Source organism: Podarcis gaigeae, assembly GCF_964106915.1.
Source record: "Podarcis gaigeae genome assembly, chromosome: 6".
In the NCBI taxonomy this organism is placed as follows: Eukaryota; Metazoa; Chordata; class Lepidosauria; order Squamata; family Lacertidae; genus Podarcis; species Podarcis gaigeae.
The window spans coordinates 52349798-52370950 of record NC_139682.1 but is presented as its reverse complement, the minus strand read 5'-3'; the positions used below and the strand labels follow the sequence as shown (position 1 = coordinate 52370950).

The following is a 21153-nucleotide window of genomic DNA, read 5'->3' as shown; positions in this document are numbered from 1 at the left end:
GGTGGCATATCAGTGAAGTAAATAAATACATACATATAAACAAAGACAAAGAAAGAAATGTAAATCAATAAGGAATCATAATGTAATGAAGGCAAGCCTAAAACTGCGGCAGCTATTCAAGTAACTTTTAAACCAGGCACTGAAGTTGGGAGCAGCACTCGTAGACCATAAATCTTTGTTTCCCATGAAGCTCTTGCAATGCAAGGACCCAGGTTGCACAGATTCTTGGATTGGCATGTCCAAGGGATCATTCCAAACCTCTGCCCTTCAGCAGTGGGGCTTAATGGAGCAACATAGCCACCACCAAATCCACAGCCCCACTGCTCATGCCAGCCAGGGTAGAAGGTGAAGGCAGGAAAAGTAGCCTTCTCACTTGGTCATCTGCCAACCTGCCTCGGTGAAGAGGTCTGGATCAAGTCCATTGTAGTCACATGGTCCTGTTTCCATCCCAGTGCCTGCTCAGTTTCACCTTTTCCCCTAAGCACCCTGGTTCTTTTGATTCTGCTCACTATTACTGGCAGGGCTGGGCAGGTAAAAACCTCCACCTCATCCAAACTGCTTGCAGCATGGCGGATTATGGGTTTTGGATTTCTCTGACTGGTCTCAGTGTCCGATTCCCTCTTCTACTGCAGGCAAACTGAGCAAGCAGAAGCCATGACTAACATTGTACTAAGTTCTTTGTCCTTGTTTTCCTAGCATGGAACTGAATCCAGAGCACCATGTGAAGATTATTGAGGCTCTTATCATCGCTGGTGGAGTGTCAGAGATCCAGGCAGCACCAGGTAGGAATTCATTGAACGTACTGGCTTACGAAACATTATGGAATGAGATCAGGTTGACTGTATTGCGTGGCTAATAATATGCTGAATCTGAAAACCTGTCTTTGCCACAAGACTATCTGTGCTATGCATTTGATTCATTGTGCTCCTAAGGACTGGATTTGGGGCACATGAAATTGGCCCTGAGCCTTTATGGAGAAAGTCTGGAGTGTACATTCCTTTTGATGTGAAGAGTTTCCTTGTGTTTCACTAGCTTCATGTATTGTGTTCAGCTGGGTTAGGTTAAAGTGCTTTTATTTTAGTTTGTACATATGGAATGTATGTGACCAAAATTAGTGGTATTTGTGAACAGACCTATTCTACAATTGTGACAGAGAATGATGAGGGAAGTGAGTGACTGTCCCTTAGCAGTATGATACTTTCTGGAAGCTTTGCACCAATTGTTACTTGCTGGAGGGTCAGCAATTCGGTACTAAATGGGAAGCAAAGTAACTTCTTAGAGAGCCTCCAGGAATAACAAGATACTTGTCCCTTCAAAGCTTGATGTGCTAGATGTGCTACAGCTTCAGTGCTGATGTCAGACTGATTTTCTTTTCCGTTGTAGGACGTATAGGGAACTAACACCTTATCTCATCTATGTGCATGTAATGCAGAGTGCAGACATTTGTATAGTACTGCACCAAATCTTTGCTGTGAAAGTATTCTCTGGGAAGTCCTGCTGGTCACTATCTTCACAACTTTTCAAAACTTGTTTGCAGGTCTGATCAGCAGCATTTTCATTTCCATTATTTTTCCGACCATGTTTTTCTTGTAGGATTACATGGCCAGGGCGATGGCGCCATGTATGCAATCAGGTTTGTCTATATGGCAATATCACAAGGTCAGTTCAGAGTAAAGGCAGAGCTTTATGCCCTCACTCTGAATTAGCCCCAGGACAACGCCATCAGATTTGGCTGTGCAGCATCATAACATCATTTCATTGAACATAATTATTTCCATTTCTTTGGGATAATGTAGGCAGAAAGAACAATCACATTTAGCTAAGTGATGAAGTTGCAAAGTCAGTTCAGTGCAAGGGCATAACACATTGTCGTTGAGTGGAATGTGTACTGAGTAGGGCACCATTCTGCAAGCATTTTCACCCTTGTGTGGAACCCCCTCCCAAAGAATTCTGAAATGGGTATGCATTTCACAGGGGAAGAAAAATGTTCTCCTCTCTTCTCACACACATTCATTTCAGTTTAGCTCTAACAAAATACACTCCAAAATCTTTTAAAAACTAAGGATAGACATGTTTAGATACAGTGGGTAGGAACCACATAACAAACTTCTTCAGCAGAAGGCCTGCACAAAGGCTTCCAAATGTGCAAATGTCCTTCCCTTGCTTGCACCTATGCCCCCAACAGCTGACTCTGCAGGGGTTGGGAGAACCCCCATAACAGCATGCGGGGGGGGGGGGGAGAGATGGGATTGTTCCATTTGGCAAGCTGGTATGCATGTGCAGGTATAATGTTTGCAATAGCATGATGTTGAATTCCACCCAGTAAGCTGGAGAAAATTATGCTGGGTATATTCAGCTAAGTTTTACTCATGTTGGACCCATTTAAAATAATAGACCTGACTTAGTAATTAATTTCTGTGGATCTACTCTGAGTAAAACTTACTTGAATATCACCCTCTGAGATGAACTACCACATTGCAAACTGGCTGTGCTAATATATTGCCGTTCGAGGTGAACCAAAATAGCCTTGGGGAATTTCCCACTTGTTTTTGTTAATGGGCAGTGGTAAAGGAACTGCCAGGGAACTGCCATCGGAGAGTCAGGTGGTGGAAGGGCTCAAGGAGGCTAGGAGACCTTCGGACGCGGAGGAAGGAACCAGTAGGGGGAGAGGGAGAGTTCCTGCAGAAACTCAATCGGAGGAAGGGCTCCAAGATGTTTCCAGTGAGAACAGCGGGGAGGGCTCAGGACCTCCGCTGGGGACGCCCACCCCGCGCAGGAAACTGTCACGCAGAGAATCCAGAAGGAGAGTTTCCGTCAAGGAACTCTTATGTTGGTGTAAATTCCGGAAGCGCCCACTGACGGATTCTGCCAGCGATTGAGGTAGCCATGCACCCATGGCTCCGCGGACTGGGAGAGTTTAGGAACTGATGGTAAAGCTTGGAGGGCTTAAACGCTTACGCACGAGCAGCCCCCTTTTCCCATTACAGGAACCCACCATTTTCTATGGAACCCACCATTTTCTATGTACTTCTGACAGCTGCATTAAAATTTTGTCTATTATTTGACTGAGTCTTTGATACTGGAAAGGAATTCAGAAAAATCCCCAAAGGTTCTTTTATTAAGCTTATAGGGGATTGTGCATTCCCTGTGGTAGGTCAAACATGTAAATGTAGACAAGGTAGAGAATGGGCTAGACACACAGGTCTTGGAAGAAGCATAAATGAGCTCTGAGTGGGGCTCAGCTGGATTTGGGAGCTTTTCCAATCTTAGCTAGACAAATTCAAGAATGGCACAATTCCCTTGCTCCCAAGTTACCAGTCTCTGCAGCTACAGCAGGAACTGTGATTCTCCAGCAGATTGACTTCACCCCTAGAGGTGCAATCCATTGTCTCTCAAGGCATACGGATTTTTATTTTTTATTTTTAAGGCATTGCTTGAAGCAATCCCCAAGTTGTGCCCTATGGGCTGACTCAAGGACTGCAGTTGCCTAAAGTTTAGACTGTGGTTTTGTATAGCACAGTCTGCATTGCAATTTGTGTTCCAGACATGGGGGAAATATATTTATTTGATTTGTTAACTGTCTGATGAAAATCTCTCCCCCGTCAGATTGCAAAACCAAAGTGGAAATGCATGGAAAATTATTGTTTCAACTATTAATGTAATGATCTGTAGCAGCACGTGAGTCTGTTGTGTCTCTACCGGCTGTTGTCAACAGTAGACCCCTATTGGGAGGAAGCGAGGAAGACTCTTTTTTCACACCAGAGTGACACCTGCCCTACAGCCTTCAGGTCAGAGGTTCACTGAAGTCCCCTGAGGCGGACCAGTTAAGACACTATTATGTGGCTTTGCTAAAGCTCCTCTCACAGGCTTGCTTCTGATAATCACAGAGGAAGGAAACAGAGGAACCCTAGGGAATTCACCACCCAACTGTCAGTTCTATGGTCACTTTCATGGCCCTGGTGCCTTCTGTCTTTCTGGCAAAAAGGTGTTCACCCTGCCTGGGGCAGGAATGGAAGATCCAAGTTTGTCTCGCCTCCTTGTCTTTGTCCATGGTCGTTAGTTTGATCGGCAGCACAGCTGGCAGCTGGGGACGGTTTAATTGCTCTTCAGGGAATCGCTGAGGTGATGTTACAGGAACGCCTTTGGTGAGGGTTGACTTTGGGAAGAGTCCAGCACACGGAAGGGAAGGGGAAGGGAAGTTGTGTTTGCTGTATTTTCCAACTCACTGTTTGCTCACATGAAGTTTATTGGCAGAAGCGATGGCTCCTGATCCTGTTTGCATTTATCATCTGACCAGCTAGGTTCAGCAAGGTTATGAAAAGGTAATTCTTGAGGCATATGACGGGACTGAGGTCTTTCCTCATGACTACTCCATATCCTGAAGCCCTATTGATTCACTGTCTTGCTAGAGAAGACATTTATCAATAGAGTTATAACTTTCAGATGTACCAAATAAACTTGCTTAACCTATGAATTTCTGATGAGTGGTTTTTCCCCACATGCAGAGATTGTTTCCATTTGCTTAAAGATGGGAATTTAGCTAGACTAAACCATCCTGTTTGATGGTTTCTCAGTCCAGCAGGGATTAATTACCAGCACTGGTGACTTCTGTGTAGCTAAATAACAACAAACTAACTACTGGTGGTATTTAGTTGAGGCGATGGTGCCTATCAGAGGCATATCCTTCTTTGTTCTGCTTGTGTCTCAGTACTATTAACCTGTTGTAGCAGAAAATAATGCAATCAATATTTTGTCATTTGGGGGCTGAAGGAGCCTGCACTGTGGGCAGGCCGTGAGATCAACAGTAGTCAAAATAAAATAAAAAAATCATTCCAGTAGCACCTTAAAGACCAACTAAGTTAGTTCTTGGTATGAGCTTTCGTGTGCATGCACACTTCTTCAGATACACACATCTGAAGAAGTGTGCATGCACACGAAAGCTCATACCAAGAACTAACTTAGTTGGTCTTTAAGGTGCTACTGGAAGGATTTTTTTTTTGTTTTGACTATGGCAGACCAACACGGCTACCTATCTGTAACTAGATCAACAGTAGGTGTAATATTTGCTGCTAGAAACTTTGTGAAGTGACGCCACAGGAGACTGAAGTGTGGAACTAGGCTGCCTCCTGTGATGGCAGAATTCAAGAGGCACAACTAGGCCTAATGTAAAGCATGAGCTTGGTTACCACTATGGCATATTTGTTCCCTAGGTGAACCGAAGAGTTTTCCATTTCCTTTGTGTATTTAAAATGTGGCTTTTCCAGTAAAAACAATCTGCAAAGTATGCTCTGGAATGCTCTGCAAAATTCTGGGACACATGCTCATCCTAGATAGGGACCTTCTTGCCTTGCTTTCAATCTTGCCCTGCCAAGAGTAGCTAAAATTTATGAGCCATTCCATCTACTTCCAGATGTTTTTAGTAGATTCTCTGCAATGCCACTGAAGACTAACAGCACAATGCTACTCATGTCTACTCAAACTGAGTTTGGCTTACCCCCAGATAAGCGGATATAGGTTTGTATCAATAGGATGTACTTTTGAGTAGAAATGGATAGGATTGTACTGTAAATTAAGTAGAAGTCAGCATGGACCAATGGTAAGTTATTAGCATAAGCAAGACTTGAATCAGAGATGCTTGTCCAGTTTAACCAATTGAGTTTAGACATTTGTTTGCATGAGGTTATACAAAAGTTGATTAATGCGATATGCAAATTGACCTGGGGGGGTTATTTTTAGGTTCGATCTTCACTTATTTAAGAGTTCCTTTCAGCTTTCCTGCCACACTGACATGTTTTACTTTAGACATGTACATCTTGATTAGAATTGGCTTTTTATAGCTGTTAGACTCATCCTTCTGTGACAAAGAAAAAACTTTGGACGTTGACTTTCTGTTGCTAAAGATACAGCTTATGCTTATATTAACAGTAAATGCATCCAGAAATGACCACAAGTATGTACTTTCAAAATCATTCAGGCCAAATCCCTGCTTCAAGTTGCTGGCTCACATTGCTTATAATATATTTGGTTGTCTTTTTCTTCTATCACTCTTGTGTTAAGAGAACATTCAAGATCTCTTTTAAAAGTTTGAAGCTAAGGAATTAGCAGGTTGATTCATATTAATATCTGAAATTAAATTCTGATCTACGTCTCTCGTTACCTCCTCCTTGTCTCAGTCTCCATTTTCCTCAAGCCAACTTCTACTTCAGCTATTTTCCCTCAGTTTCCTCTTCCTGCATCAAGTCAGGAATAAGAAGAGCCTGAAAAGTCGTGTCTACATGAAGCTGTGGTCAAAATAAAATAAAGCAGTCCAGGATTATGCACAGTCCAAAAGGCAGAATTGTTGAATAGCGGTCCAGAGAATAGGCAGCGCAGGAGAGTAGACAGCGTAGGTCAGTCAAGAGGTGGAGCAAGGCAGGTTAGCCAAAAGTCTGGTAGCTGAAAGGCATACATCATGGGTAGGCAAGCTAAGGCCCAGGGGCTGGATCAGGCCCAATCGCCTTCTGAATCCGGCTCACGGACGGTCTGGGAATCAGTGTGCTTTTACATGAGTAGAATATGTCCTTTTAAAATGCATCTCTGAGTTATTTGTGGGCATAGGAATTTGTTCATCACCCCCACCCCAAAAAATAGTCTGGCCCCACCACAAGGGACAGTGGACCGGCCCCCTGCTGAAAAATGTTTGCTGACCCCTGGCATACATTGTTTTAGTAGCTACGAGACCTCAGCTAAGAATTGATGTAGTTTCTGCCCAGAATCAGATGCAAGCACTTAGTCATGCTCTTGAGCAGTGTTAGAAACTGAGATATGAAAGCTAGGAGCTAAATGGCACCTTAAACCTAGGTTATGGGTGCAACAACGGAATGTCTAGGCACTCTTTTTATAACAAGAATATGAAGCTGAAAATGAATGAATTGCAGCTAAAATATTAAGTTCGTTTTTCACATGGTCTAGTCCTTCCCCTGCAAACCCCCCTAACATTCTTTAGAAGGTCTCTTCTCCAGTCTTCAGAGAGTAGCTGGAAGTGGGGAGGTAGAAAAAGGTCCTCCTTTCCTTCCACTCTGTAGTTTTAATCTGAAATCTTAGATGCAGGACTGCGCCCAGACCTCAGAAATTGCTTTTGCTAATGAAATTCCCCGTCACAAAATGCACCTAGAACAATGGGAGTTTCCAACCCTGCTTCTGAAGAGCCCTTTACTCCCTGGGAGCCTCTTAACTTGTGAGCTGCTCTTCCTATGGGATCAGGTACATGCTCCTTTGCTGAGTGCCTGTCTGAACCTGGACTTTCTGGCATCTAAACTCTCTGGGGCTGGGAAGCCATTTGGTTCCCCTCTCTGTTTCCAAAGCAGGCTTTGTTGCATTACACCTTTCCAGTCAACAGTTTTGCATGTCCCATCCAGAATTAACAAGCACTGATTACTTACCTTCCCGTGAATGCAGGTTGGACATACGACACCCAAGCATGCTATGGCAGTGTGGAAAAGATTATCACAACTGTGCTAACCAAGTGCATCTGACACCTTCCCCATATTTTCATACTTCAGAACAAAACTGGATTTGTTGGTGCCAAGGCAAAAAGTGTGTTATGCATCCTTTCCCAGGGAACACCCCACCAGGTCCATTATTACATTTTAAAAATCAATTTCCTGCCCCTCCTTTTTTTGTCCATAAGTAGACATCTCAAAAGTGGCCCCTCATAACAAATTGCAATAAAGAACCATCTACTGCCAAAGTGTGGTGAAAGAATATCTCTCTGCTGATGCCAGTCCCAGCGCACATTTACGACAGGGCAAGTATAGCACTAAAAGTAAAGTACAGTTTGCTAATTGCCTTCAGAGGCCCAGAGTTGTTCTCTCTCTCCCTCCCTCCTTCTCTCCCCTCTTAGTCATCCTATAGCCATGCAATATCCACATGTGCTTCTTCTGGTAAATCCTCATAAATCAACCTTCCCAGCCTCTATCTCACATTTATTGCTCTACTCAGAGCTCTCACCAATCAATTAAGCAAAGTTGGTATGCATCTTTTCTCTCTGGTTCAGCCATGTGTTAGGAAATCATAGGTCCCCCTCTCCTCTTTTTTTACACTACAGGTTGGTATATGATTAAGCTTCAAATCAGGTTGAGAGGCATTGCCATATTCTCTACTATAAACCTCTCAGATTTGCTTATAAGAGATGTTGGGGAAACAAGGATAAAGGGTCATGTAAAATGGAAGAACTGGAGGAGAAAGTCCATTTATTTCCTATGGAAGGTTATTTGCACAAAACTTCAGTGGAAATGTAAATTGAAATGAAATCTCATTGCAAGTGAGATAGGCATTTCTCTGGGTGGGTAATCACAGGGGCAAGTCAGTCAATTTGTATTCACTTTGATAAGATTCTGCACTTTTAGGAAGTTGTTATGCCAAGTCAAATCATTGGTCCATCTCAGTATTGTCTGAGCTGACCATCAGGATTTGCCCAGAACTGATTGAACTTGAGAACAGCTGCATCGAAAGCATGCGCTCTTCCACTGAGCTGTGGTCCTTTTGAAGAATCCTGTGTCAATAATCTGCATTTATAAAATGCAGATATGTTCTTTGTTCATCCAGGCCTTAGGCTACCTCCCTGCTGAGGAACACATCTTAAACTTGCTCCTGTGAATGGATGGGCCATGTAAATATGAAAACTTAACTCATTCCAATGTTTCAGGTTATGAGTTTGGGAAATGTTGATTAACTCCCCATTTCTCAGCATGTACACACACACACTTGTGTGTGTGTTTATACCCAGCAAGCCAAGAGAGGTATGGGCTACCTGGGTTCATAGGGATGATGCTGGCATTGCTGCTGACTGTCTGTGTGACCTTAGCTTGCCATTTTAACCTTCTGTATGTCTAAATTATTTCCATCACACCTTAGTGGTGTGAGGTTTCACTCCATAATTCTAAAGTTCTTTGGAGACCATGCTTGTCCGTAGAAGTGCTATATAAAGCTTCTGGTGTTAATATTAGTCTGAGAAGTGGATGCCCTAACCACTTTGCCATATCCTGTCCTATTCCCCACATACACCCTTGTCCCACATTCAGTCTTGCCTTGTAATTACACCTATATAAAACAGCTATAAATGCCTTGCAATAACAGAGACCTCTGTGCAAATAACCATATAAATAGGAGTCAGTAGTTGATACCAGGGGAAAAGAGAACATGACCTTGCTTTGACACAAGAGTAAAATAGTCTTCTTGCTTAGTTTTTGTATCCCCTTTCGGAAGGCAGGAAGAGAAGCATTGTTCTGTGTTCATATTGCTGACGTGTCTACTGCTTCTGGCTGTGTGCATTCACATAAACAGATAAAGTCACTAGTAGTGCAGCTCAACCTTGAATACAGTTTGTGGCCATGACCAAGTGGCTGTTCTTCAGCCTCAGAGCACTAGCTGTAAAATGGCGAGTCTAATGATCTGCCATTTGTCACTGGGCTGTATGTATGTGGGAAGGAAGAATGAGGTGAGGAGTGCAAAAACGGGAGAGGCCATAACTCAGTGGCAGAGGTCATGCCTTCTTCCTGTATTCTTCCTTTATGGCCCAGTCTTTACTAGACATAAAAGGATCTGACATTTTTTGTTCTCTTAGCCTCTCTTTTTTCCAATCTTAAATTCAGTTCTCTACATTTAAGCAGCCATTTGCAAATTTTTAAACAAAGGAAATCCTCATGAAACTTTTTCAGCAGTATAGTGTGAATTTTGTATCCAGTTTTGACTAATGTACACATTTTTGCAAGCCATTTCTCCTAGAATAACCCATTTTTGTTCGTTATTTCTATGAATGTATTCGTTTTTATGCATACTTTAACCTAATATACGCAGAACTGCACCACAGAATTCAGATAAGTGTGAGTTTCAAAGGATGGCTGTGTTTTGTTCTTGTATTTACTTTAAGTGCAAAATGAATCAAATTCCTTGACCATTCCTAGTCCTTACAATTAAGAGGGCTATTGCACAGGTCATTTACCTGGGCGATAACAGCAGCCCATTGCTAGAACATATGTTTTGCACACTGGAGATACCAGGGTCAGTGCTTGGCACCTGCATCTCAAAAGTGGCAGGTAATGGGACCCTGAAGCGCTGCTGCCAGCTGGAGTAGACAGTATTGGGCTGGAGAAACAAATAGTCTGATTTGGTATAAGGCGGCTTCCTGAGTGTGCCAACATTATGTAAGTAATAAACAAGAATTTTCTGCCTATTCCCATCTCAAATCATTTATGGTCCATTTGTACAATCACACTGATGTGCTGGCAATCCCAGCCTGGCTGATCTGTCCCAGTTACTTTGCCAGATGAACCTTTCAGAATGCAACCCACATCTATGGTGCCAGCACGCAATCGCAACAGGTGGAGGGGCAGTGGGCATATCCTGGGGCAGCCACGTGACTTCTTCACCCCACATGCTCTGCATGGAAATGCTCAGCTCCTGTTTTCAACATGCTGGGTATGGAGATGTGGATTGGATGCTATGACCGAAAAAGTGGGGTCAGGTGCCAACATGCTGGATTAAGGGTGGCTGCATGTAAGGAGATGGCCCAACTCCTGCTTACTCCATTTCCAGTGCTGAGGCAGGAGGAGAAGTGAGTCTGTGTGGAAGAATGGATAGAAATACCAGCTTATGTAAATGTGGATGACATCATCCCTTCTCCATTCTCCTGGTGCTATTTATAGCTACTTTAATTTACTCCCCTTTGCTTTATTATCTTTCCACAAGCTCTTTATCCCCAGCATTTAGCATCTCAATTGGCAAGCAGCAGCCAGCTGCATGATACAGCAGGATGCTTTTTCTCCTGATGCAGCACAGCCTGCCTGTGTGGTGCAAACAGGGAGGAAGATGAGGGAAGGGGGAAGGAAAGCTTGCCTCCTCCTCTCCCTGTGTATTCCTTAGCTGGGAGTATGTTCTGTTGGGTCCTGGGATGGGGTGGAGTTTGAGACCCTGTCAAAGTAATCAGGGGTTGGGCAATTCCCTGACCAAGGGAGCAACTGTTAGGCGCAGCAGGAGCTGGAAGCAAAATGAGCAGGTCTAGATTAACGGGTACTAGTCGCGGCTGATTAATTTTGATACAATCCTATATAGCTGCCTCTTTGCCCTGCTTCTGAAGGCTTGTCTAAGGTTTGATCCAGTATAAGTCCAAAGTAACACAGACAAAATAGATAAGATGGTACGTGTTGAGTGGTCTAGGGAAACACATCATACATTAATACAGTTTGATACCTAAGGCAGAACAAATTAAATGTGTCCAAAGCCGCCATTAGAACACGAAAGTTTTCACAGTGTTTTTAGCTTCTTGATGTAGCTCAGTCAGTAGAGCATGAGGCTCTTAACCTCAGGGTCATGGGTTTGAGCCCCACGTTGGATGAACTAGATGGTTGGACTAGATGAACCTCTTGGTTCCAATTCTACAGTTCTCTGATTCTATGTGCAACTATTATACCCCACCACACTAAGTATTTTCTAAATTCTAATGCCTCCTCCTTTTTATTCCAGTTCCTATACAAGAATGCCCTCCCCCTAACTTTTTCCAGTCATCTTTTAAGACAGGCATAGGCAAACTCGGTCCTCCAGATGCTTTGGGACTACAACTCCCATCATCCCTGACCACTGGTCCTGTTAGCTAGGGATGATGGGAGCTGTAGTCCCAAAACATCTGGAGGACCGAGTTTGCCTGTGCCTGTTCTAAGATCTCTCCCTTCTCCTTCCACCCCAATTTCAAGGTTGCAAAGAAAATTAAGATTTTTTTTTATAAAAAAAGGCCAAATGGCAAGAAGGACCTGGTCAGAATGATTAAAAGACCTATAGTGGGGAGAGAAATACAACCAGAGATGGTAACTACTAACCAGTATGGAATCCTGATTTGGAGAGTGTAGGTTGTTTTGTATTTGCTCTGGGGTGCGGGAGGATGCTCAGAAGAGGGAATGGTGACTACATAAATCCATATATTGGATGCAGGTCTGCTTTCTCTGAGACCCAGGTACCCAAATCATCATCCTCTTGCAACTCCCTACTGCATTCAGCCAGGAATACGGATAAAGTGATTTGTTAGAGCCATGAAGACCACAGTATGAATTGGTGGAACAGCTGCTGTGAAAAAGAGGCTGCCTGTAAATTTAAGAGGCTCTTTTATTTCTTTAGCTGGAATAGAAGTGGAACAACATTTATGCCTAGGAAAAACTGGGTGTGTTGAAGGTGAACAGTCCTGGATGCCACTCCTTCCCCCAATGGCAGACATTCGTGAGAAACTAGTTGGCTGAATTGCACCCACACCATTCATGCACCCATGTGCGCGCACGGCTCTTCCCAGAAGAGATCCTGTGAGGTCATGGGCACCAGCTTCCCGTTAGCTTCAAACATACAACAGCTGCTATAGCACATTAAAATTAATTCGGCAAAACCAGGAAAGAAAGGGGAGGGGGACCATGACTGATGTGGATTCCCGCTCTCTGAACAGGCAGCTTTCGGTCATTATGGATGACACATCCCTCATTATAGCAGGAAAACCCATGTTTTCTTCACATTTAAGTGGCTTCCATTGACTTCTGTCTGCGGAAACCCAAATGAAATTGTCTTTGATACAAACAGAGCCCTTGTGTACACCCATGAGGATGTTTGTCTCATTGAGATCACTGGAATGTACCCACTGAATCCATATACACTCCCATGTAAATTTGGGGGCACTCAGAGGTGCTTTTAAAGGGAAAAAACATATTGGGAACTCTGGTCACGGATCTCAACCTAGATTCTCCTTCAAAGTCTGCTCTACGTTTTATGATGGTGTCACTGGTGTGATAGGAGAACTAGGTATGCATTCATTTTGGATGAGTTCCATGTTTCTTTTAGTGTATCATTTTATTCATCTGTATTTTTTCTTCTTCTCCAAAAGCATCTGTATTATGTCCCACCTAGTTCTCGTCTTCTCTCTTTCTGCTCTGTATTTGTATATGATCATGTATACTTATATAAAGGTAAAGGTAAAGGACCTCTGGACGGTTAAGTGCAGTCAAAGGCAACGATGGGGTTGCAGCGCGCATCTTGCTTCAGGCTGAGGGAGCCAGCGTTTGTCCACAGATAGCTTTCTGGGTCATGTGGCCAGCATGACTAAACCACTTCTGGCGCAACAGGACACTGTGAGGGAAACCAGAGCGTACGGAAACGCTGTCTACCTTCCCGCCACAGCGGTACCTATTTATCTACTTGCACTGGTGTGCTTTCGAACTGCTAGGTAGGCAGGAGCTGGGACAGAGCAATGGGAGCTCACTCCATTGTGCGGATTCAAACCGCTAACCTTCTGATCAGCAAGCCCAAGAGGCTCAGTGGTTTAGACACAGCGCCACCTGCATCATGTATGCTTATGTGATACACACAAGGAACCTGCCCCATGCAGTGCAGGGGACTGATCTAAAGAATTCTGGATCTAGGTTTATGATTGGTTGCTGTAATGAGTTCCATTCTGAAACGAGTGTCATACTGTTTATGCCTCCAGAGTGTCTTATCAAAACTTTAGCAAGTTCTCATGATACCCTTTGATACTGGTTGGGAATCCATGCTGTGTATGATTTATGTTGTCATTGGCCAGTCTCTCCCATAGGGGCAGCTGCCAAATTCTCCATTTATTTCAGCCTACAAGGCCTGGATTCAAGTGTTTCCCTGCTATGTCCAATTCACCTCTACATCCCAACTTCTAGTAATAGCTCAACCTTCTCTTCTTCCAGATTCCCAGACTCAGGGGAGGAAACAACCAAGTTCTACAATAAGTGAGAGAATGTGCCCCCCGCTTTTTTTGGATCACAATGCAGTGCAGCAGCAAAGCTTTGCTGCCCATTTCCTGTCAAAGACAAATAGCTTCCCTTCCCTTGATAAACCATGCAGACAACAGTATACGTATTCTCAATATTCTGCCAGCCTTCCTTACTTTTTCCTCCCTCTACTCTCAGTTGACCCTTCTGGTTACAGTGTGTTACACTCTTCAATCTTTAAAAATATGTGTCTTGTTTGACAGTAAACTCTTTCAGGGGGGCTTTCAGGGTACCCACAGAAATAATGGTTAAAATGTTGATAAATAAAATATTGGGAGAAGAAGAAGAAGAAGAAGAAGAAGAAGAAGAAGAAGAAGAAGAGTAGTTTGGATTTGATATCCCGCCTTTCACTCCCTTTAAGGAGTCTCAAAGCGGCTAACATTCTCCTTTCCCTTCCTGCCCCACAACAAACACTCTGTGAGGTGAGTGGGGCTGAGAGACTTCATTTTTTTTTAATATAATATTTATTAAATTTTTGTTTAACAATAAATGCATATAATAACATACCAATTTCAAATATCCACATTTCATAGACATCCTTGGACTTCCTCGCACCTCTTGTTCCTGCTCTCTAAACTCATAAATTTTACCAGCAAATTATTAACTTAATTTAATTTATCTAATAAAGTTTTCCAATATTCAGATCTCAAATTTTAAGATTTAACAACTCTCTTATTGAAGGTTAATTATAGAATACTATTTATCTAAAATTTGTCTTGTTTTTCAATTGCGTTCACTTTTATACACAGTAATTACTAATTTGTTAGAGCCATGTTGTTACAAATCTTACATTTTTCTTAACATTCATACAGTTTACAATGTTTTTGTAAGTAGTCCTTAAATTTCTTCCAGTCCTCCTCCTCCAATTCTTCTCCCTGGTCTCGGATTCTGCCAGTCATCTCAGCCAGTTCCATATAGTCCATCAGTTGCATCTGCTATTCTTCCAGTGTGGGCAAGTCTTGAGTTTTCCAGCATTTAGCGATGAGTATCCTTGGTGCTGTTGTGGCATACATAAAAAAAGTTCGATCCTTCTTTTGCACGCTCTGGCCAAAGAAGTGTGACTAGCCCAAGATCACCCAGCAGCTGCATGTGGAGGAGCGGAGACGTGAACCCGGTTCCCCAGATTACGAGACTACCACTCTTAACCACTACACCACAGCAACAGATAAAACAAGCAGCCCACCCACAATCACAACAATAGAATCAAAGCCAAAAGCATAATAATAATTGTAATAATAGTAATGATAAAAATCTTCAAAGTGAAGCTGGCAGGGGCGGGGTAAAGTCTTAGGATCTTTCGAAAAGGTCTGCAGCGTTGTGTTTGGTAGAGCCCACTAGGCAATTAATTCCAAAGCCGTGGAGAATTCCTTCTGACTTATAGACTTCTGGGGTCCATAATGTGACTGTATGGTTCTTGCCTCCAGCCACAACGCCCAGCACTGACACTCAAGAGTGTAGGGGCTTCTGCATTTAGTTTTCAGTGTCTCTGATGTAATCCATTGTTTATCACGGATGTAGTCCTAGGCATCCTCTGACTTGGTCTTTAAAAAAAACATTTGAAGGGCATTCATCAGCCTGAAAACTCACAGTAAATATGTGCCCAGAAGCCCTGATCAATTGTGTTTACTGTGTTATAATGGATATGCAAATACCCTTCAAATATAAATGCCCTTCAAAACAACAGAGGCATCATTACTGATGAACCACCTAGCAGCCCTTGTCTAGAGAGTAAATGTACTTAGGATCGTGGCGCCAGGTTCCTTTCTTATCTAGACACGTAGATCCACATGCATTATGCTCCTGGTCCCCTTCACAAGACCAAGGGATGGAGACCAAGATAGGTGGAGTCAGGGCAGAACCTGGTAGGTTGGGTAAGCTTGAGTCACCCCACTTCCCTGAATGAGCACTGTTAGGTTTCTGGGGCAGAACAAGGTTCTCCCCCTCCCCTGGTCCCACTACCTTCAAGAGAACAAAATAATAATAATATGGCATTTTCTCATCTGTATCACTTAAAATGTATTTCCTTTCAAATTTGGCCACTCACTTCCCTTGATCTTGCACCTCTGGCTTCTGGCATGGCTCAGTGGTAGAACATCTGCTTACATGTAGAAGGTCCCATGTCCATTCCCTGCCTGAAATGAGGGGAAATAATCCAGTTTAGAAGCAGTTGGGTAGTAACTCTACTCATAGACTACAGTTTCCTGGTTTTATAATTATAATTTAAGGGTTAAAATTGAGACCCATGATTCCTGGCCTTCCCCCACTTTTGTGCTCATAGCTGATATTTGCTTTTCAGATTTTGAGAAGTAGAGAAAGCAATGCCCTCTGGCTGGAAGCACAACACTGTAGTTGATAGAGAAGTGTGTTTTCTTTTCCGTTGATCCCTCCCTTTTTGAGAAGGTGGCCTGTTTAAAGGCTGCTATTTTTTAATTATTTTTTTAGCCAAACTGTGGGTCACCAGATGTGGGACGTAACAACATCAAGAGGCTTTGATGCTTTCTTTCCTTCTCAGCTGCCATGCTCTTTATCAGGCTATCCAACTGCCCTCCGTTGATCTCCTGGGGGCAGTGGTCAAAACTTTGGCCTGAGATCATAAGAGAAATATACACACACCTCACCCACTGTCCTGTCTCTGATCTTAGGAAGTGCTCAGTAAGGTTTTGGGAAAGAGATGGAAACATAAACATGCTATTACTCCCAAAAGTAGTGAAGTTGCTAATGCTGAAACATTTACCTTTTAATCCTCCAGGGATAGAACTGAGGCGTGCGTGTGTATGTGTGCGTGCCTGCACACTAAACCACTTGGAAAGCTTTCTTGAAGTTCCAAAAACACTGAATTAGATCTGAGAAAGGTCAGCGGCAAATATGTGTGCTCATGGCTTCATTTTCTCCATCAAGTCACTGCTTACTTTATTTCCATTTTGCTTTGCTCTGGTTACAGTGGGTAGGAGCACAGCCTAGCAGCATCTCATGACTCAGCATTTGCATTGGCAACAGAGGCATGCAGAAGGAACAAGAGACCATAATCTTGAATTGGCACCATCTGTTATCAACACATGCACTTTATTCATTTTATTTGTTAAGAGATTTATTTGCTGCCCTTGACCAAAAATAGTCACAGAGTAGTTTACCAGAAAAAAAGGCTTAATGCCCCCCCCCCCCAAAAAAACCCCTTGGTAAAGGGTGGGGGACATCTTGTCCCTTTTCTTAAAGCGTTTCCAGACAACCTCTTTATTGAGCATTCATCTCGATTTGTTTGCAGGGAGATTAGGCAATGCTGGCTGTTTAATGAACGTTTATTCTGATTTGTTTGCAAGGAAGTTAGATGACGTTGTGTGTCAAAACAAGTAATGTCTCACACCTTCCAGAGTATTTGCCCATCACTTTTACCTGCTGCAAAAAGTCTGATCATTTGGGGAAGTGGGCTGATTGTGCAGGAGCTCCCAATCAACTATGGTTGCGTAAGCTGAATTTGGCCAACTTATTTATATGTGGCATATGTAGTATCCAAGTGTGTGAGATGATTCTTCTGACCACAAAAGAGAAATGTGCATGTCAAGTGACTTACAGTTAGGGGTGTAAGGTGACAGCAATTTCCACACTTGTTTTGAGCCGTGGACTCAAAAAAGTTGAAAACCTCTGTATTACATAATTAGTTACGTAATTAATTGTGTTAGCTTCACCCATAGCAGATGAGACAAACAATGGAAGGCGAACTGCAGCGGAATGGAAACAGCTGCAGAGCTGGCAGCCTCTCATCCTTTTTCAAACACCCTCCCCTCAGCCTCTTCTCCTCTCCTTTCCCCTTGGGAGTCGTTCTGGCAGCTGCTGCTGCCGCCCCTGGTCTCTGAGATGCCACCCCCCCCCCCCGCCCCAAAGAGAGGTGCCTCCTAGAGGCACCATTCATCTGCGGAGCTTATAGCCAGAACGGCATAATAAACAGCTTTGCAAGCCTTTGGGAGGCAGAGATGCAAGAGGGCATCAGAGGGAGGGAGGGAAAGAAAGAGGGACAAAGAGAAGGTTGACCATGGCACCCCTAATTCAAGGAACCCCTAGGTGCCACGGCACACTGGTTGAAAACCACCGATGTAATCAGTTTTAATGCATTTCAAGGAAGACCCAGAAAACAGATCATACACCATTTCAAACAGCCCCCACCCACCCAGCAATCATGACCAAGAGCCCTAAATTGCAAATCATAAAGTCCTTCATTTGGTAGCAAGAGGTTTCACCATTGGATATTGGGCATGTACTCAAGGATGAAGTCATAAGCTTATATTATTTCAGGACCAAGCTACACGTGATGCTCAGTTGCATGTACTTGATGCTTCCTTCCTTCCCTTCACAGATATACAGACACAGAGGCTGCCGTCTGCAGCAGAAAACTCATGCAAGGGGTTATTGGCAATTCTTAGTCCTTTCCGGACGGGCAGTTTTCCTGCTAAATATGAGAAGCTCAAGTATTCATATATCTTCCCCTGCTGGTGACAGAAACAGCACAGAGGGCAATTTTAGTAGGAAAACCACTGGAAGGAGAAAGCACAGAAAGCCCCTCCCCCATGTGAGTCTTCCTCTGCAAATTACAGGTTACAAAGCTGCAATTTATAAAAATAATACATCGGGGGGGGGGGGGCGGACTACATGTGACTGATGGTGCATGTGTAGTTTGGCCTGTAGGAGAATTTCCATGTAATTCCAAGCAGGCAATTAGAACCCCACATCCTGTAATCTAAATGGGAAGACCTCTAGCTCCCAGGACTCATATTTTGGGAGCAAAGGCAGATAGAGAAAATTCAGATGTACCTACCTACAGGAGCCAGTGCATTGCTTTTTTTCTGCTGTAGGCAAGGTCTACACATCTCTGCCTTAACTCCTGCGATTATGCATGTGCCAAACACACTGATTTTCTGTCTTTCCCCATACTTTAGGCTGGCTCTCTCTCTCTCTGTATGTGTATATGTATGTATATGTTAGGGGCCTGACACGTTTATGAAGTTAAACATTTATTTGGCACTTTTTTGTTTTTAAACCAATCCAAGGTGGTTTCTACTTTGTAACATTGGGGAGTAGCTTCTTGATTACCCAAAGGGCCAGCCAATCATAATTGTGAATAGCAGGCTACAGTGGGAGGAGGGAGGTGTCTCTGTGATGGTCACAAGGGCCAGCTAGTTGGCACTCTATACAGCCAGCTTCTGCTGGAAACAAGAAGAGACGTTTGCTTCTGAGTTTAGTTTTCTGAAGAACTTCATTCCAAAAAGACAGGGGCTATTGTTTTTCTGATATAGTTTAATATAAACCTTTGGTACGAAATGCTACATTTTCATTTTCAAAAACTGGCTGTAGAAACTTCCCTCAAATAGCCATTAACAATCTTGTGCACTGAAACCCAGTATAGCTTTGATCGTTTCAGTTTAAAACATTATAGGGCGACTGTATTTCTTAAACAAAAACGCAAGCAGGGCCTAAGTGAGCACCCTTTCCTGGGCACTGAAGTCACCAGGAAGGCAATTCCATGCCCCTCACTGAGCCAATCTGCCAATTCCTGGAGCAGCTGCAGTGGGCGAGCACCTTTCCGTAACCTATCAAATGCAGGTGAGCCTTGGCCCTGCCTCCCTCAAGTCCCCCTGCTTGAAAATCCAGAACCATCTGTTTCAATTAAGTCATTCTGTGCACCTTCCTTCATCTGCTGGTCAGCTGATCTGTTGCTAAATTGTTCCTGACAAATACCGCCACTCCGAGAACTTCTCAGACTTCAGACCTGATAGGGTGAGACAAGTGGAGGCACTGAGGAGAAGGAAAGGGTTGAATAGGAATGTGGGCATTCTCAGTGGGAATCTCCATCTGCAGCTGGCAATCCAACTTGCTAAGCAACCAGAATATTTTGAGTGGGGTTTGCATTGTTGGTCCCTCCGGTGTTGTTTGTTGTTGTTTCAGTCATTTATATGCCACTTTTCCAGATATAAATCCTACCAAGGGTGGCTTACAAGTAATATTCAATTCTGTATTTTTAAATTGCAAGAATTAAAATCCTTTCCAAAAGGTGGTTGATTGTAGAGTGGTGGTGGGTGTTGAGAAGCTGCCTCTCCCTCTCTCTCCATTGGAATCCTTCTCACAGAGCAGTTGTTGGTAGATCACTCTGTTTTTTGGAAGATCTCTATACATTTGCAGAACCATCACACCCATCACAGTGGTTGGGTGACACAGTGTACATTGTCCCATGAATGACGAACAAGATTGCTAATTTCCTAATTAACGTGGCATCTCAAAGTCTTTTCTTTGGAAGTGCCTGAAAGCTTCTTCAGACACCTTGGCTGCTTACACATAATATCAAACAAGCAAATTAATAGTAGAAAACCTATGTACGGACTTGCTAAAAATAGCACCTTCTGAAGCATAAATGCAAGCTACAGAAATATGGGTAGTATGGGTCAGGTCACAGCAACACCTCTTGTTTATATAGCCAGGTGGGAGAATTTAATACAGTCACGATAAGTGAGGCAGGAATACGAGATGCATGTACTGCATGATGCAACTCTGTGCTTCTAAGTCTTCATCTCAAAGCAGCTGAGATCTGGACCGCACCTCGTGTTATGCAAACGGGTTGGCAAAAAGGCCAACAACAAGACCTGCAGTGAGAGCTAAACAAGTCAACTGGCACCTTCTTTGTTTCTCTGTTTCTTTTATCTTTCCCAGTGATCTTTTATTTACATTTGGGCGTTAGCTGTGGATTCCTTTCAAGCCAGCGAACACTCTAGCACCAGGTGAATGTGTGCTTGAACAGTCACATTTGATCTGTTCTGCACAGCAAGGAAGGTGAAGAATTTTCTTTATAAAGGAAGAGAATAATGCCGTAAAATACATGGTTGGCTTGGGCATTGGGTGGTGGAAAGCAAGTGAGCGGGTGGTGCATTTGACACCTGTGGGGCAGCTGCTGGAGGGAGCAAGCAGATATTTATCCTTCAGGAAACTGTTAAATTGCTCTACACCAAAATAATTGGTGCAGGTGCAGACTTATGGCATGAGAAATGGAGGTGCACGGAGTCAGACCCAGTACCAGCAGTCAGCAAGGTTGAGCAATGGTTGAGGGCACCAGGGTATTAAAAGAGCCCTCGGGCCCGAGCCCAACCCAGCCACACTGCTATTCACTGCCATCCCTACCAGCTCCCTCAGTGCTTTTCAACAGTGGGGGCCCATTTTGAATGGGAGCCAAGCAGCTTCCACCCACAGTGGCCACCCACCATTTTTAAGCTACCCAAAATGTAAATGATGTCATAGATCTATGGAGACTGCTGAGTGGCTCTACCACTACTGCCAAAGCAGAGGCAGCAGAAAAAATGTGGGGCAG

At 43.5% G+C, this 21153-nt stretch overlaps 1 protein-coding gene across 4 annotated transcripts in view; it reads left to right on the top strand.

Annotated features, from left to right (window-relative positions):
* LOC310846209 (phosphatidylinositol 3-kinase regulatory subunit gamma) overlaps window positions 1-21153 on the top strand; it is a 251809-nt gene that overhangs the window by 90534 nt on the left and 140122 nt on the right. For all 4 annotated transcript variants that reach the window (XM_083742394.1, XM_083742392.1, XM_083742395.1 and 1 more), the window contains one exon: window positions 697-782. In XM_083742394.1, coding sequence (XP_083598520.1) covers window positions 697-782 — 86 coding nt within the window. The remainder of the gene's footprint in view (window positions 1-696; window positions 783-21153) is intronic.